At 45.2% G+C, this 19,115-nt stretch overlaps 1 protein-coding gene across 1 annotated transcript; it reads left to right on the plus strand.

The window, feature by feature from the left end:
- The first annotated feature begins 8,850 nt into the window (after nucleotides 1–8,850).
- On the plus strand, nucleotides 8,851–17,245 carry LOC115308351 (juvenile hormone acid O-methyltransferase-like). Its single transcript, XM_040208017.1, has 3 exons — nucleotides 8,851–9,411; nucleotides 12,003–12,159; nucleotides 17,073–17,245. The coding sequence occupies exons 1-3, from the start codon at nucleotides 8,851–8,853 to the stop codon at nucleotides 17,243–17,245; spliced, it is 891 nt and encodes a 296-aa protein (XP_040063951.1).
- The last annotated feature ends 1,870 nt before the right edge of the window (nucleotides 17,246–19,115 follow it).

Genomic DNA, 19,115 nt, shown 5'->3' on the forward strand with positions numbered 1-19,115 from the left:
AGAGTGCCCGGTCGCGGATTTGGAGCGCGAGGATCTGGTAGTACAGAGCACCAAAAAGCCATTTCTCGGGGAACCTGGACTTTTTGCGCACACCTTTTTCAGCGGCGAGGACCCGAAAAATGGTTTTCACACCCGACGAGAAAAGAAGCGGTGGAGCGAGGAACGCGAGGAGCACGAGTGGATATTCCATTGCTCGGGCAAAGTGTGTTTCAGCGCCTCGCCGCAGCGGGGCGCTAGACACGTGGCTCTTCTCTCATCCGTTGTCTGCCGCTCCACCTTTTCTATTTCGGCGGCCGCTTCTCGTGACGATCTGCCAGGATTGTGAGTATAAATCAGGTTATGTCAGTGCACACGATACGACGGTGTATAAATAGGAAAAAGAGACTTTATTCAAAAGCCAAGCGTTCGGACGCCCAGGACGTCTGGGGGTCTTATCGTTCACTTTCAAGGTTTTGCAAAAAAGAAATCAAGAGAGCCAAGCTTAAATTCTTTAACAGCGACCTGTCTAACATTTTGAAAACCAACCCGAAGAAATATTGGAGTGTAGTGAACCCTAAACCAAAGAATTTACGCCTCTCTATTTCTTCAGAAGGGGTAGTGCTTTGAACACATTGGAGACAGCAAAGTCTTTTAACTCTTTCTTTGGTAGCGTCTTCACGGATGAAATGCCCTTGACTAATAATATGTTAATATCTTCAACGTCCACTAAAATGGACACTTTTATCATCACCAGTGAGGGAGTTGCCAATGCAATAGATCGACTGCCAACAAATTCAAGCCCTGGTCCGGAAGGAAATAACACGAAATCGCTGAAATTAACAAAAGACATATCCAGCAAATTTTTAGGAGCACTCTTCTAAACGTCACTTTCTACTGGAGCCCTACCGGACGATTGGAAACTGGCCCATGTCATTCCTATTTACAAATCCGGCAATCGCAACTCCCTCACAAATTACAGACCCATTTCTCTTACTTCCGTATCATGTAAATTACTGGAACACATAATTTATTCTAAGACTATGAAGTATCTCGTGACTAACAATTAACCTTCTCTTTTCAAACCAGCATGGCTTTCTACAGGGACGTTCCTGTGAACTTCAACTTTTCGATTTAATTACGGACCTTCATAAAAGTATTCACTCCTCCCCCAGAACTGACGCAACTTTTATTGACTTTGCTAAAGCCTTTGTTCGTGTTCCGCATACAAGGTGAATAAAAAAAACTGACAGATGCTAATCTAGAAATGGGTTTCATTAAACGGATCTGACTTTCTTTCAAATAGACGTCAGTGTGTCATTATCGATTACATAATCTCTCCCCCAATAGCCGTAAAATCTGGTGTACCGCAAGGATCAGTACTTGGCCGCTCCTCTTCTTACTATACATTAATGATATTCACGTAAACATTCAGTCCGCGATCTGACTTTTTGCAGACAACTGCGTCATCTACCGAACTATATCTTCCCCCTCTGATAGCGCATTACTTCAGGCAGATCTAGACAAAATTTCACTATGGTGTGTTGATTGGCAAATGCAGATAAATGCGGATAAAACGAAATATATGACGTTCACTACAAGAACCAACACTCCCGAGCATACTTATCAAATTAATGGTGTAGATATAGAAAAGGTGCAAACATTTAAGTACTTAGGTGTTCACCTCACAGTAAAGTAATCTTGGAAATTACATATTGAGACAATATTACTTTGTTGTTTCATGTTCGCGAAATCCTTTTTGTTCGATTGGTTGTCTTTTTATGAATGTTTCCAATGTAGTACCTGTGACTTCATACTTGATTTTTTGTGTATAACCCCCCCACTGTAATGCCGAAAGGCGCGGTGGGTATCAAATAAATAAATAAATAAATAAAGGCTAATCAAACCCTGGGATTCCTGAGAAGAAACTTGTTTTTATCTGACACAAAAACAAAAGTATAGACATATACATCCCTTGTAAGAAGCAAAATAGATTATGCGTCAGTTATTTGGAATTCCACCAAGCCTATCTAGTTAATGAAATAAAGTCTCTCCAAAATAAAGCATCCCGGTTTATAACACGCAATTATTCAACCACCTGTAGTATAACAAGTACAAAAAAGACTCCTTAAATTTAGCATCTCTCGAGAACAGAAAGCGAATCGCTTGTTTTTCTTTATTTCATAAAATATATCACTCTTCTACACCTTTCCGTCAAACACACATTGTTCGAGCCAACCGTATCTTCCCACGGCTAGACCATCCCAACAAAGTAACCCCAATTGTTGCACGCATTAACCTATACAAATGCTCTCCTTTTAACCTTGCCGTTTCTGAATGGAATGCCTTACCGTATGATATTGCGGTGACACAGGATTATTAGGCTTTTTTAAATCTCCTGATTCCTTTCATTTCACAAAGAAACATAATCATGTTTGTCCCTCGTCGCAGATAAGCCATAGTTCTGCAGTCTGTCGTTGGTTTTCTTTTTGTATTTGTATAATGTTACCATCGAAGTGCATCAATTGAACTTTGTGATTATATGTACTGCTTTTTTGTGTTCTTTTCTTTTTTTTTTCTCCTGTTTTCTCTGTATCACTACTGTCAACGTGTTCTTTTTGTATAAATTTCCCTCTATGTAATGCCCGAAAGGGCCTTTAGGGTAAATGAATAAATAAACAGCTTCGCTATGAAAGTATTAAGTGCTTTTGCGGTCTACGGTGAATAACTACCTTTCAATGGTCGAGTACACTGTTGTGTGGTGGAGCAGTCAAGAGGGTAGTGCTACCATGGTCGCATAGTCTGTATTTGTTGTTCCTGACGAAGCTTATGATCCTCGTTACTTGTACACTAGAGGTATGTGCGCGTGTGTAGTGCAGCCCCAGGGAGAAGCCAAAAACATTTACACTTCGTTTCACCTCACGTCCGGCCACAGCGAACGCAGCCAGCCGTCCCAGCCAATCCTGCTCTGCGAATGTAGTACGTGACTATGGTGTACTAGAAGACTGGGCAGTGTAGCGAGCGCCGGCGGAAGGGGGGCTCTTTCAGCGATGACCGGATCGGTGGCCGCGAGAGGGCGCAACGTGTAGTAGGCGTGCTGCCAGAGTGCGGAGCGCAGGCAGCGGTAGCGCTTGGCTGGCTTGGCGTTCCTCACGAGTTCGATTGTTTAGTATTGTTTGGCTAACTTTTTACGGTATTCTTTATTTCTGCTGTTTCACATATTATTTATCGCACTAATTCGTTGCCAAATGCTTGGCCCGAGACGTGCATCTTCGGGCAGGACGCCACAGTACACATTCCGACACTGCTAGCGCGAACAAGACATTGGCGCTTTCTCGGATTTACTTCGAAAGAGTATTAGTGAGGACGAACTTTGATCACCTGCATTATAGACCCGAATGAGCTTTTTCCCCAGCAATTAGAACTTTGCTGAGATCCTTTGGTTTCTCATAGAAAAACTGGCGATCGCTTGTTCGCACTAACAATGTTGCGTTCTGAATAGGCGGGAAATCCATCCCCCAGGGAAACGTTCGGGAAGTCTCTTGAAAGAGGCGTCCCAAACCTGTGCAATCCCCTGGATAACGTAGGATAAGCATGCTGATGGCATGATACCTAACAAATGTGTGCTTTTGTGACCCTATAATTTCGCTGTCACTGTAGTTGTGATCAATGAATTCCGTGGTTCAAGAGCATTGACCGTAATTAATTGTTTCAACGTTTGGGAAAACAAAATGGGGCTTACAAAACGGATTATATCGTCTACTTCCTTAGGCTGCATGGAGGTGCCACTGTCGACTCTCGCAACTACTTCCACGGGCTGTCAAAGGAATTTCTAGTACTAGCCTTTATCGTGTTTGCTGTTACTACGTAGGGCCTTCAAACAGGACTGTGCGAATAGTTAGAAAAATGTATCCACTCACCAGCTCTGGTAGTAACCATGCACAGTGGATAAATTCTTATTTATCCACTGAGCACCAGCTATATTGATATGTGTGGGCACCAGGGAGCACAGATAATTTTTTAACTATGCACTGGGCACCAGCGCACAGATGAGATTAATGAGGTGCACCCAAGGATTCCGGAGGCGATGGTACTTGCTTTTCCCAAGAGCTCGGGAGAGGGGGGCTACCGAGCTCCCCCGTAGTCGGCGCCTGTGGCGTTTTGTACCTCTACATTCTCCAACGTGAGGTCATGATCTTGATGAGCTTCGACACCTTCAGGATAAATGACTCAGTATCTTTCGCTGGGCCATAAGACCCTTCAATATTCTTGCGGTAAAAAAGAGGCCTCTTAACACCGCCTTATTGAAGAGACGGAGTGCTGAGCCAACCCTCATCTTTTTAAAGCTGTTAGGAAAAAACAATTTGCTGATGTGAGGCCATAACGTTTAACGTCACAATTTCACAGTCACTTCTCCAAGCCTTTCTAATGCAGTCAGCGTGCACAGGACCCTTCGGCGTGTCCAAACCAGTGTCTGTAAAGCCGATTTAGCAGATACTTTAGAGTGCAAAAAGTAAAAAAAAAAAAAAAAAATGTAGAGGACGACTGTCATGACTGCCTGCATTACATGAAGCAGAGTCTCCCTGTCACTCCTTTTAATGTTGCGGGACGACGACTGACGCCGATCGAACTCGAGAGGGGCACGAAAAAGGGAACGTGCTTCTCTGCAGGACCGGTAGCCACTGTTGCAACCCGGCACGGGCCCCAGGAATTGAGGTCAGGGAGGGGGGGGGGGGGGGGGGGGGGGTTCGGGGGGCATTGAGAATATAAGAGTAGTTGCGAATTAAAGGGGTGCCTTCAGAAAAACAAGGAGGGAGTACACCCCCGTAGAGGGGTGCAGGGAAATCACTGCCCCGGCACAAAACACGTCCCGTCTCTCTTGTCCCGCCGTTTTTCCGTAATTGCACGCGTCGTCTACATCCCACTGAACGGCGCCGATCACAATCCATTTCACTCAACCATTAAAAAAAAAACAAAAAAACTACAGCAAAACAAGGCGACGACGCGAACCACGCGATCACAAGCAGTACGACCACACGGCAATCCGAGCGGGAAGGAGCACGCCTGTTACCCGCAGCGCCCCCTGGCGTCCTTGCGCGCTGTCATCGCTGCGCCGACCTCCTCCCTCCGTTGCTTCTCGGCGCGGACGACACACTGCCCAGTTCTAGTACACCATAACGTGACTACGCTTCCTCTCGTTGGTTACCGACCACTCGCACGGCCTTGGACTGGCTAATGGCTTCTAGCATGCTCTGGGTCCGGATATAAAGTGACAGAGAGAGCAGACGTTTCGAACGGCAGGCTCGTACGAGGCGATTTACAAAGCGCGTCCCTGGTAGGATGGATGGGTGGATAGATGCTAATTTCCCCTTTATAACAGATGGCAGCTTGCGCCACCTAGCCTAAAAACCAAAAGTGCGATTCAACCCCTCGCCCTTTTACTCCAATTTGATCACCCTCTGCATTTTGTTTTATCACCAGGCAATTTTAAACAACGTTGGTTGTGAGAGCGTACGTCAGTGTTGCCCGACGGCGCCGAGCTGTGGGTCTTTCTGGCCAGCGTGCAGTGGCAGCCTGCGCAGTCGCAATTCCGGACACTGCTGGCTGCTGGCTGCTAAATTGTTGCGTTTGATTGTTATTCTGTGTTTTAAGACCAATAGAATTTCTCGAGGTCTTTGAAAAGGCATCTTGTCATTTTTGGTAACAAAAACAAACGCATGAGATTCCCCGCTCAAAACATTAATTTTAACAAGTCTCATTAATCGAACAACATATTGTGCGTGCTATCATATTTTATTACTTGAAAATAATATCTTTATTTTTATTTCCGACACATTTTGTTTTGTATTGTTGTAGGAATGCAACGTAATAGCGCTTCTAAGCCGTCTAGTTGTAATTTGCAGCTTGCAGACCACGCAGTGCAAAAACTGTAATTGCGCAGGCGAGCTGGTGGCAGCTGATCATGTTGTTTAACACCTGAGACTGTGGTGCAGAAAAGTAAAAAAAAAAAAAAGAAACTTTTAGTTGAAGGAACAGACACATAACGGAACGTTTAGAGACATTCCCTTCTGTGTCTAATCCTTCGACTAAAAGTTTTCTCCTTTTCTGCAACACAGCCTCAGGTGTTAAACGGATACTGAGGCGAAACTTGCAATACACCTATTATGGTCAGAAATAGGTTTAATATGATCAATGATATCCGTAAACCATAATCGCGCGTTTGTATTTTGAACGAATGGTTATATTTTTCACCCTGAGGGGCCCGATTGAGCGTGCGCTCAAAAATCAGCCATCGGAGAGCGCGACGCGTCTTGGGATATTGGGCGCATTCGTGACGTCACTTGTGCCAGACGGGAAAAGCTACGGCGTGGATGTTGTGGTTACGAGCGTTACCACTTGGTGGCGCGTCGACGATTTACGACCTGTGACAACGTGGCCGTTTGAGATGTGCAAGGGCTGCACGCACGCTGCACCACGGCAAGTCGGCAACCATGGCATCACTGACAAAACCAGCTCTGAGGCCGGATTCTCATAGCGAACTTAGGACGAAAAAAGTGCGTACGACAAATTTGAGAGAAAAACCGTATTTTTGAAACGAAATTGTCGTAACTTTTGCGCAGGTTACGACAGAATCCTACGACAGCTTTTTCCTACTACAGAATCCCACGACACAATCCTACGCACTTTTTACGATCAAATCAACATGGCCGACAGTGTCGCTCAGTTACTTGGTAGCGATGACCAACGGACATTTATTTTTCTACGTGCTCTTCTCCTACGTCCCGACTTCAACCAGCAAGAAAAAAGGAAGGAGTACTTGAAACAGACCACGGCGATCAAGAACGTAGGATCCACAGCATCCGAGAAGAGCTACAACGGTCACGATTCTACCGACCGAGCGAGCTCGGCAGAATATAGTAGGCCTAGGAGCAACACCGACTCGGCGCACCGTTGCTCCGGCTGTCCTTGGCCAAGACCGTCTGTCTGCCCATGACCGGGTGGCCTGCTGAATGGAATATGCCCGCGTGACCTTTGTGGACCCTTCCCGGATGAATAGTTTGATCCCTGAACTAAATTTCAAAGGTCAATTTTTTCCCCTTGTCATCTCGATCCCCTTGTTTTCCGAGACAGCGGTGACGAACGCTGTCGTCGAAAAGGACTCTCATTGATTCTATCTCCTTGTTTTGTGTGACATAGAGCTCAAATAAACGCCATACGAATTACCTTCACAACACGGTATGTACACTTTGTTATTAGTATGCCATTTTTATTCTGACACGACGCTACGTCATTGTCGAGCAATAGCAGTCCGTGGGAGCTACGCGTTGTCGGTCCAACCTTTCTTTGCCGAGTGTCTTGTCAGTATCGAGTTGCAATCGTAAAAGATCGGTCCAGAAGCGCTTACCGAAACGCGGCCTAACAGAGCGAATCCAGCCCTTCGATCAAACGCGCGTGTCCGCTCCGAGTGTGAACAGGTATTTGCGTAACTCTTGCTGACGCTCCCGTAGTGTAAACATATCTTTTTTAACGTCGGCTCCAGGGGTTTCCCCAGGATTCTAATCAAGGGGGGGTGTCCCAATGGCTCGAGGGGGGGGGGGGGGGGGGGGGAGGCGATGCGAGGCGAGGCTAGATAACATATAAAACTGTTTCTTTTTTAGTCCACTAGCTAAATTACAACGTCTATTAACTAAATGCTCATACCCGTAATGTATGTTTCCCTTTCTCTATATACACCTGAGAGGTGGTGTTTTCTACGTAATCTGAAAAAAATAATTTTATTTTATTTTTTCCTTTTTTTTTAGATTCAAGGGGGGGTGTTTAGGAAAACTAGGGGGGGGGGGGGGGAGTCTCAACTTCCCCTAGGGGGTCTAGGGAAATCCCTGTTCGGCTCGCAGCTCGCGACTCGCAGTAACTAATACCGGCCGTGCCAGAAGCATGCTCGGGTCGTGTCGTGCAAAGAGCCGCAACGAGAAGGAGCTCACTGTGGCCAACTACGCTTTGGGTTTCTCCGCCAAGGCTTTGCGAACGCATTCAGGTACGCTAATTCTGCCGGCACGCCGTATTGCCGCAGAACGGCGCTGCTCCTATGCCACAAGTGATGTCACCAAAACTTTCTCACCATCCACCATATGTGAAATTGAAATCGTTTAATTAGGTTTAAAATTAGTTCTCCTGTGTTTTACAGCGCGATAGTGTTCCGAGGTGGTGCCTGTCCCTAGCCCATATGTATGCAGAAAGATCGGCGCTACAATTTCGTTTCCGTACCCCTTGAAAGGATTTGATTAACCACGCAGCGCATCGCTAAATGTAACCTTTAGGCACGACACGAGCTTAATCGCCGTTGTTAATCGCTAATGCCTAATGTCGTCGGCTGCGAAACGAGGATAAGATTGTCTAGACTCGCCACGCCATGAGTTACTTATGTTGTCCGGTATTATAATTTAGCAAACCAGTCAAGAACACATAAGTAAATTTGGAGGTGCTTAAGCCTCTGGGGTTCTTACTCATTAGAGGAGCACGTTTGCTCATTGCAATCATAAACCGACATCTGCTGCAATCGCTAGCGTGGTCCCAAATCCTTATTTTTTTCTGAATTGACAGTTGGTGATTAGTATTTTTCAATATAACGAACGAAGTACACTTCATGCCTTATGTTAACCCGCCATTGTTCATCAGCTGCCTGCAGGCATCTAATGCAAATGCAACCGACGCGCGTGCATCCTGTTTAATGCACAGGCGGCCTGCAGATGTGCAAAGGCTCTGCGGTACATAACACCGCTATGACGTTCTTTGATCATTTGTTTTCTGCTCAACAGGATACGAGCAACGTTTCACACAATTTCTAATCTCCTCCGTCATTCACTGTTTATCAAGATGGCCACCCCCCTACCCATCGCAGCAAACACGCCGGCAAACAACGGGACGACTTATGCCACCATCGATCCGGATATTTACATTGTCAACAATAACCCCCAGCGGGCATTTAACCTCCGAATACTGGACCTATTACAAGCCTCGTTTATGGATGACACCAAGGAGCAGCAGTTTCTGGACGTGGGTTGCGGCACCGGCGATTTCACTCGCGACCATCTTCTTCCACGCTGCACGCCACTTGAAAGGATGGTTGCGGTCGATGTCTCCGAGGACATGGTAGACTATGCTAAGAAGAACTTCGCCCATCCCAAGATCTTTTACGATGTCCTGGACATATCGGGGAACGGCGTGGCTGACTTCGTGGAGAGATACGGTCAGTTTGATCGCGTCTACTCCTTCCTTTGCCTTCAGAGGACGAACAACCAAGAAGCGGTATTCAAAAACATCAGCGGATTGCTCAAGCCCGGCGGAGGATGTCTGCTTCTTTTCGGCGCTTCATCAAGCGGTGTGCGTCTAAATAAGACACTGGCAACAATGGATCATTGGAAAAAATACCGAAAGGTGAGGTGACATTCGTTCTAAACAGGACAGTCGATCAAGATTTCTTGTTTTTTTAGTTTTCTTTTGTTTTGAAACACTCGTTGTCGGATGGAAGGGAACTTTGCAGATTATCTTTCAAACACTGTGCTCAAAAACAACTACCTTACTTTAAATACACAGACACACACACGCCTAAACGGGTACTATGTTTTGTTTTAAGACCGCTACTGCAAAAACACTCAATGTAGACTTAAATCGTTTACACAGATGCGGGAAAGCCCTATTTGGCATGTAAAGGTGTGGGATTACAACATTTGATGTTTTGAGCACACTCTCTTTTACAGCCATTGTATAACTGCTTCGCGTTCATAGCGGTGCGGGCAACTGAGCAGGTGAACTAGTTCGGCCAATTATGTAGTCCCGTGAGCGCACTCAACTGTGGATCCCGTCTACGCAAGTTTCAGGGGATGGGTCGCGTTTTGCACTTTGCACATTGTTTAGATCGTATCAGTGGTCCACCTTTTCTAGGGAAGGTAATCATTTCACAACTTTACAATTCATATGTGCATACATTATATTTCCGGTTTTTAACATCTTACAATCTGGGCCCACATAAGCCAATAAGGCTTGTACGTGGGGTGCGGCAGGTACATGCTCAGCTAAACACACACTTTGTTAAAATGAAATTTGTGTCTCTGCCGTCCCCAATAGCTTAATTGTAATAGTATGCATGTCGGACTCTGTTTTCAAGGTTTAAAACAAGATCAAACAAAATGTTTTATAATATTAAAGTTTGCTTTAACGTTTATTTACGAACTGAGTCCGAACAACCTATAATGAATGGCAATAAAATAACATCTATAATAGTAGACACCGCCGGAAGTGTGGTTCGCTTTATTGATTCTAATTTTCAAATATAAGTAATTGAAGTTTTGGTTACCTTTTATCCCTCAATCATCCATTTTTTAAGTTGTTATTTTTTATTTTGTTCGATTTTTGCATTGAGTTATATTTTCAAGCAGTTCGCTAAAAAGTTAAAGGATGTAGTTTTTTTTTTTCCTCTCGATATATCGTTTTGGAGCGCAGCTCTTCGCCACCCGATTTCGGCTTGAGCGGCATCGCCGTCGCCGTCGCCGTCGACGCAACCGCACGTTGCGTTATGGGACATTTCCCATCACGACGCTACAAAGGTCACAAGTGACGTCACGAAGGTCAATCGTGAAAGTCACGTGAAGGTCGTGACTACGTGATCTTCACTGGTGAAGGTCACGACTTTCACGAGGCCTTCACGATGACGTCACGAAGCTTACGAGTGACGTCACGAGGGAGGAGGGAGGGAGGAGGAGGAGGAAGAAGAAGGGAGAGGGAACTGAGAAGAATGAGAGGAGGAAGATGGTGGAAGAGGATGCAGGAGGAGGGGAAGGAGGAGGGGGATGAGGAGGAGAGGGGAGGGAGGAAAAAAAGGGGAGGATGAAAAGGCACAGAGGAGGAGCATACCCTCCCCTACGTACCCTTACCTCCTCCTCCTCCTCCTTAAGAGCTGCGCTCTGATTCGGCATTAGAGGGAATTCTTTCTGCATATACATATTAAAATAGATTTCTTTTTCGGTTCATATTCTACGTTCTTAAATATCTTCTTTTGAATTATTTCGATTTTTATTGTCAGATATTTGGCACAGGGCCCATAAATAGTTATTCGGTATTGTAATGCCGATTATCCTAAGGAATTATATATTATTCGAAGTACAGAACGGGAAACTATACCTTGAATATGAAACCTATGAGGCCGTCAGTATTATCAATTCCTTGCATACCAGTTCTATATGAATTTTGAATTTAGGATGACGATCTATATACATTCCAATGTATTTTACATTGTCGATGTATTCTACTGCTTGGCGAGAACAGTTGTTACAGTTATACTATGCTGCAGGGCTGTCAAACTTAAGCTTGCAAGGCACATGTGTCTTGTGTGTCATTGGCGTCTGCCATGAGCTCCAAATCTTTTAACAAAACCAACTGTAAACAACATTGGTTTTGACGCTGAGAATGGTGCAATAGGCTAAAATTGAAATATAAAAAATATCAAGTTCACACTCTATTTATTGATGCATACACACTTAAAGAATATTGGTTTAAGTAACGTGCTCAAAGTATACGGGATATGACAACGATTATGCATTAAAAACTTAGTTTCCTGAATATCTCAATCACCGGGATATTTCGTAATTCGCATGGATATTTTTATGGCTTCATTTTCCGCCACTAAGCAGATCAGCGAATTCCTTGTGACGTTCATCGGCAAAACTCCGGGATCTCCTCTAATTAACGGTTTCTTCTTTTTTTTAATTGTTTAAACTAAAGAACTTGTTATAAAGCAATGGAGCTAAGAAACACCCTCCTGGGAATATTGGTGTTGTCAAATCTCTACATCATCGAAGTCTGACAACAGGTTGGTCACTCTATCTTATGTATCTAGGTAAGACATACCCAGTGGCGAGGCTCTCGTCCTGAAAGACTTCAGTTACAGATTCAGTAGTTTCTTACGACCAATATCATCCAATGTAACATTCTCTTCACCCTCTGAACCATTACTCTCACTTTTCACTCAGGTGTTCGAGAATACCACTCCCCCAAGCGGAGATTTGGAGAGCCGAGATGCCCTTCTGTCGTACATGTCGAACCTTCTGAAGAACGCAGGTCTAGTTCCAACCACCTGCGAGTTGCTGCAAGAACCACCCTCGCACTCCAGCCTCGAGGAAGTTACCGGTAAGCGCGGAGCTCTTTCTCTTTTTACCATTAAGCGCGGACCTCTTTCTTTTTTTTACTCTTTCGTAATTGCTCGTCTCTGACGTTTGGTGGCTTAACACGTGGCTAGATGTATTATTACGATTGTGTTTAGAATATCGTGTGGCAGAAAAGCCAGCGCTGGTAGGACGGACAAATTTTGATTAGTTAATAGGGTCATGACGTCACAGCCACGTGACCTCGCCTGGGAATTTCAAACAGCCCACAGCGCACACATGAAACGTGACGTCACACATGAGATGAAAGTGATTAAAATATGACATGCAATGAGAAATATGGGTCGCCGCCTGTCGGAAATTATGTCACTTTCTAAAGAGATTCATTTGCCTTAAAGAAAAACCTTAAAGAAGTTTAGGCGGAGGCGTGATTCGAACCCACGGCCATTCAAATGCGAGTGAGTCACGCTTCCGACTAGGTCACGCCGACAATTCTTTTTGTACGAATAACAAAAAAGGGACGCACAACAGAAAAAAAGTATAGGCTATTAAAGGGTGGCCCACGTCATCATTTTAAATTCTTTCGCATCCAGCCATGTTTTTAATTCCGGCACCCATTCAAGCACTACGAATAGCCCTTGGTACACGCTGCTGATTTGTACCACAAGTTGAACGAAATAAAAATGAACAGACTTCGGTGATAGCACGGTGTTCCGTGCATCCGTTCTAAATTTCCACATACGATATCAGCCAGTCAGTATCTTAAGATCATACGGTACAGTGTCTCCCGACTCTGCTGGTGAGAAACACAAAGAATGTGCAGAAATTTCTAGTTCTTTTTGTAGAGTGCACAATAAAAGATCCCGAAAGGAAAATAGTGTCCCAACATCGAATAAAAACATTGTAAACAGTTTTAAGCTGTTTACATAATAAGCAGTTTTCAGTCCATAGTAAAAAATATACCTTTTTTTCATAACCATACTTTGGTAAGGAGAACAGAACCGTGCAATTTAAAAAAAAGAAAGCTTTAGCCCCGGGGGGAACGCCCATTTCCTTTACACAACAGAAAACATCGCGGCCCCTGCATTTCCAATACAACACGCAATATATTGGCATTGGGAAAACAATATTAAAAAGTTCTCGCGTTAATTCTTTTCTTTTCTTATCCGGACTGTTAAAAAGTTAAATGCGTCGACGGCCTCCTTTAGAAACCCTACCAATTTGCGAGGGGGCTTTTCAAAAGAGGACGCAAGAAACGTGTGGATAAACGTGGGGCACGCGTTTCCCTGGTATCTCAAAAAGAAGAAATAAAACGTGTTACTAACTGTCTCATAAATAAGTGGGACAGCCCGCAACCCTGTCGGCGGTCCTGCGTTAGAGATTTTCCTGGCGCATTGCTACCTAAGATTTATTCCAGATCAAAACTGCAAATATACAATTCAAACTTTTGAATATTGCGCATTGCATAATGCTAAAGTTGTAAGATATACCAAAGCTTGGCTATCAAAAACAAATTAGAGACAGTTGCTCTGTTGAAAATTGAGAGGCTTCCGTGCGCCCATCGGTAAGCACGCCTGTCAATATCAGCCGCTACGTCCGACCAATATACCATGCTGATTTGGAAGCGTTTTAGGGCACGCCAAGGTAGTCGCAGGGCGTGCAACTTTATTGAATGTCTTCAAATTTCTGAGGAGTGGTTTCCCACGCTGCGTGCCGGACACCCCTTCACTTCTGGAGGTCCGTTGCAACACCTGCGACTCGACAAAAGTTGCGCGTCAGTGCCAATGCATGACTCACACTTTTCTTGTCTGCGACGAAAAACGCAACCTCGTCTGCATAAGCCAGTACCTTGGTTTCCATGCAGTGTAAAGTGTAACCAAGGACATTTGAACTCTCGATTATCCTTTGACAAAGCGGTTCCATGTATAAATAAAAAAAGCAATGGGGACAGCCGACATCCCTGCCCCAGCGAAGACTCTTTATCAGCGAATAATCTATTGCGATGTTCTATTTCTATATTTTTGTTTCTTTTCAGCGCATTTCGTTTTTCATTTTCCGAAGCATTTTGTTTTGCTGAGTTTCAAGTAGGAACTTTTCTCTGCCAGAAAGTTCCACTGCACCTTTATAACGATCCTGATAAAGACTGTTCAATTTATCTTTTACATTCATTATGTCCTTAGTTCCTTGGCCGGGATTGTTACACTCAAGTTCGTATAAAGAGTGCAGGTCATGTTGAAATTGTTTTTTTAGGTGGCGCTTATAAAAGTTGAGGGTGTTTGCTCTACTGATTGCAAGCTGCTTTACTTCCCGTTTAAATGGCTCGCATCTTACAAAGACTTGGTCTGTTTTCTGGCCCGTTTGTTGAAGTAGTTTACGCGTCTCGGCCACAAAAAGTTCGTGCTTAAGTAGCTGGGCATTTAGTTTGCAGAGCCACCAACCAATACGCTTTTAATTTTTCGGCCTTGTTCCAATTGTTACAGTGATTATGCAGTATTCCGTGAAAAACGCGGGTTCCATTGCGTAGACCCTTAGCAAGTGTAGTATGTAACTAAAGCAGTATAACCTGTCCAGGCGGCATGCGACCCACGTTGAAAGTGCGTACATTTAATATATTTACCGCCGAGTTGCATTTGTGGAAGATCGATGAAGTCATTCTCCTAAACTACTTGGAGCAACAAGCGTTCACTCTTATCTATAGGGGACCTAGTAGGCGTCTCATCATTTAATTCTCAAACACAATTCAAATCTCCAAGGAGCACCACCAGCCTATCACGCCTTAAATTCTTTCAGAAATGATTGACAAAATGAACGCGCAAATTTACATTATTTGGGGCATATATGCGGATCACCTTCCACTTTAAGTCCTGTATGCGAACATCGCACAGAACAAACCGTCCTTGAAAGTCAACCATGAAAGGTAAATCACATAATTGAACATACTTTTTTATGAACAAAAAACACTCCCTCCGAAAGCCGTACAGCAAGGCTGACACACACCTCGTATCTGCTAAGAAACAGGCTTAAGGCGCGATTCACTTGTTTCTCTGAGGACCGTTTTGTTTCCTGTATTGCAAAAGAAATCAATATTTTTATCGTCAAGTAAACTCTGTAACTGATAATGATTTTTCGCGAGTGAAGACCCACGTTGTATATTTAAACTAACAAAGCGAAGGCCGTCAATCATGCTTTAAGGGGGTGGGGTTTTTCGGTCCTGACGTGTGAGCGACTTTCGTGTCGAGTGTGAGCGCTTACTCGCGTACTTACGTGCTTAAAGAGTCCAGCTGTTTGCGCTTTCCCTCGGCGCGGCCCGTTGTCCCGGTGTCGGTGCGAATGCCCTGGTTGTCTTCATGATCTTTCAGGAGGTTGCTCTCTTGACGGTTCTGGTGTAGGAGTCAGTTATTCTGTTGCCTCGTTGCCACAGCCGGGGCTCTCGTTCGCAGTTGAGTTGGCGTTATTTTTCGTGGCCACAGATGTGTCTTCTCGGTTTGGCGGCTGCTTGTCACTTTCTGCGCCGGACCCACCCGGTAGGGAGGGTACGTTGACGGCAGTAGCACTTGCGGTTCTCCCCACTTCACCTCCGGGCTGCACAACATCTGTTACGTCCATGAACTGTTCTAGGTTCTGGTCTGCCTTATCTGCAGTTTCCCTCACTGAGGACGCATACATAGAGTAGCACTCTCACTATCGTGCCAAATTTGTTTCAGGCCGGACATTTTGGTGCTCGGCATTGCCTTCGAATACAGCCTACCTTTTTACACCGCACGCACAGTTGTGGTAAGAAAGGCTTGATTAAAAAGGACTGCACAGTGCACACCTTAGATCTTGATTATGTGGGGCTGGTCCGATGTGGTGAATGGGTAATCTGGCATCGAACTGACATCTCCGTACACGGTTTCATGTTTTCCATGCCGGGGATTACCCACTTTTTCTGACGATGCTTGGGACTTCGCCGAACGGCTCAAATTCAACCGCGAAAAGTCTGTCTTCGAAGTAGGTTGAAAATCAAAGCAACTTTACCTCGATGTCCTTGGCGTTGGGCTCCAGCACCAGGCACTTCTTTACTTTAATATTGAGCTGTCCTGCTTGATCCACCTTTTCCGTGGGTGCCACGCTTGCAAATGTGGCCGTCCAGATGTGGCTCATTTTAAATTGGCCGATTGATATTACTTCGGCAGTCGACGATGTCCTTGATTTTGTTTGGCGAGTCGATGGATTGGTAAAGTCGATCCAATAAATCTGTGTTGAAGAAAACGGAATTCCTGCACAACTTTCCTTCCGGAAAACGTGGCAGCAATATACGGTACTCACTGCCGCCGCTTGTCGCGGCATTGATGTTTCATCGGTCTGCCGGGGCCGATAACCCGCCGCTATCAAAGCGCATGATTTTCCCGTCCGCTTGCGTCGGTAGCCGGCAGCAAACTCAGGCCAAGAAGACACGCTTGCACGATTTGTGAACGAGCGGCGGTTTATATGTTTAGCTATCGTGTTCCACTCTTAAAGGCGAACCTTAAGCATTCTCCTGTAATTCTCATACCTGATATCTTTGCTTCGACGATACAGTTAAATGAGATTGCCTCGAATACAACGCCAAAATAGCCATTACTGTTTTCACTGACGGCTTAAGAAACGTCTGGCGTGGCTTATAATGTTAACTTTCCTTCGTGATTGGTAGTTTGCGCCATCTTATCGGCTAATGCTGCAAGCAAATTGGCTGAGGAGCGATAATGACGGATTACAAACTGTCCCTTCCCGCGTTTCTTAAACTGACGACGACTATTGATTCACTTGTTTGCATATAGGTGAAAGGAGGAGGAGGAGGAGGAGGGGCGTACGCTTCCCTCTCTACCCTCCAAACCTCCTCCTCGAAAGCTGTGCTCTAGTTTCGCATTGCAGAGATTTGTAAACGTCTTTCACTTTATTTGTTGTTGTTGTTTTCAGGGTTTTTGATGACCGTGAATTGCCTTTCGGCACTTGTGACGGAAGAGGAGAAGCCCCTCCTCCTCAAGGACGTCACCGAATTTACGGCCAGGTTGTGGGCTGGCAAAGAGGCCGGTTCCTCATCCCTCCCCTGTTGCATGTTTCTGGTGCGCGCCCACAAACCACGACCTTAAGCGGTGTCATGCTAACACCTGCTTACATCCTTGCTATCTAGAAGCTGTTGGCCCAACACCTTAATTCTGGTGCTGTCGCTCACAGTTTACTTATTGTTGTTGTGCCTATGTCCCGCTCCAATTGATATGGAGCAGCTGTTCCTAGGTGACGGAGAAAAAAGTTATGCAGGTTAGCAAATTAAAAAAAGGCCTAACTGGTGATGCGCGCGATATCTTCGTTTAACACCTTTTAATAAACGTTATGTTTGTGCTTCACCTTTCTCATATTCCTATGCTACGTTTTCACGAAGTCCGACCTCAGCTGGCACTGCGATTCGACAATGCCAATCAAGTAGCGGCAAAACTACATCGTTACGGCATTGAATCGTCTTTGTGCGTTTTCTTTTAGTGCTTAAACCAATCGCTCACAGAACGAAGCTCAAAATCGTGGGGCAATCTCTGTGCTTCATTATTCTTGCTGGAAACTGACGTTTGTAAGTAGCCAAGCTTCGAATGAAAGTCTGATCAACGTGTTGTTTTGGCGCCCGTCTGGAAACAGTGGGTACGCCTGAGCAGTGCTTGACTATCAGACGATCTATCCACACCGGCAGCAAGATGGCGGCGCCCAGAAGCAGTACTTTTAAACGTCTATAGGAAACGCACAAATACGACGGGCGCCATGAGGATGCACTTGTAACGCTGTCCTTGAAACTCCTTCTGTAGCACGTAGCTTGAGTACCGGTGGCCTGGTTTGTCCTGAAACTGCCATACCGATGGAGAGAAATCTTGCCGTAACACAGCGAGTCAGTCAACAAATCCCTTCTTTGGTCATCCGTATGGTGCCTGAAACGTGTCTCAAACTGATGTGTTCACGGCGCCTTTTTAGGGGCGAAGCTCCTTAGGGTCTATCCTTGTCCGTTCGGCGTCCGTGCTCCCATCGATTGACATCCCATCTGTCTTCTTAAAAAACAAAAAAAAATGTTTTGCGCAGTCGACAGGATTAAAACCTGTGCGGGGAGACCCCAATGGATTTCTACTCCATCGCCTTAACCACTCGGCCACGACTGCGGGACGAGTAGGGGGCTCTGAGATGTGGTAGTAACTCAAGAGCTAGGGATGTCATGGATGAAAAGTTGCATGTAGCCGCTCAACGTGTATACAGGAGAGGGCGCTGCGGTCAAATGCGTATATAATCGGGTTAAGCTTTGCATGCACTGGCTCAACGCTTATTGAAGAGAGGGTGCTGCGGTCAATTGCTCAAATGCGTATAGAACCACGTTCCATACCACACATTCTCTTTCTGACATGGAGCGCTGACTTAAGCGGTGGAGATGCGTTCCCACAGCTTCTAGTGGATCCAGGCTGATCCGCAAGAAGAACCACTGGCTCTGCATTTCACCGGCCATAAAGCAGTAATAATGGAGCCGGAACTCAACCCGGAACTCAGCACTACCTATGAGCAATAAAAAAAATCAGCACCACCAGCACTACATATGAACAATAAAATCAGTATCATCAGCACCACCAAAGCTTCGCCCCAATCAACATCATTCACCACGTGGAGATGCGGTAAATTTTTTAAAACTTTTTAAGGAATTATTTTATTTTGGTAATTTCGTCATAGATCTGCCATTTTGTCGACGGCCGCGATCCTGGCGGTGTCACAGCCGGGGTGATGGATGCAGCAGATACCAATTCTGCTCCACGTCGTTTTTAAGGTTTACAGACCACGGAAATTTCGGCTGCCAGGAGCTGGGGCTTCGCGACTGCTGCGACACTCGCAGTGGTCTCGTCTGTCCTGTCTTCTGTATTGTTTTGCAGTTTCCTACCCTTTGTTCGCTGATTTATTTTCATGTTAATACTCCCATTCTTTTGTAGTTTTAGCCGGGAC

This window comes from Ixodes scapularis, unplaced genomic scaffold (genome assembly GCF_016920785.2).
Source record: "Ixodes scapularis isolate PalLabHiFi unplaced genomic scaffold, ASM1692078v2 PGA_scaffold4__175_contigs__length_147842914, whole genome shotgun sequence".
Classification (NCBI taxonomy): Eukaryota; Metazoa; Arthropoda; class Arachnida; order Ixodida; family Ixodidae; genus Ixodes; species Ixodes scapularis.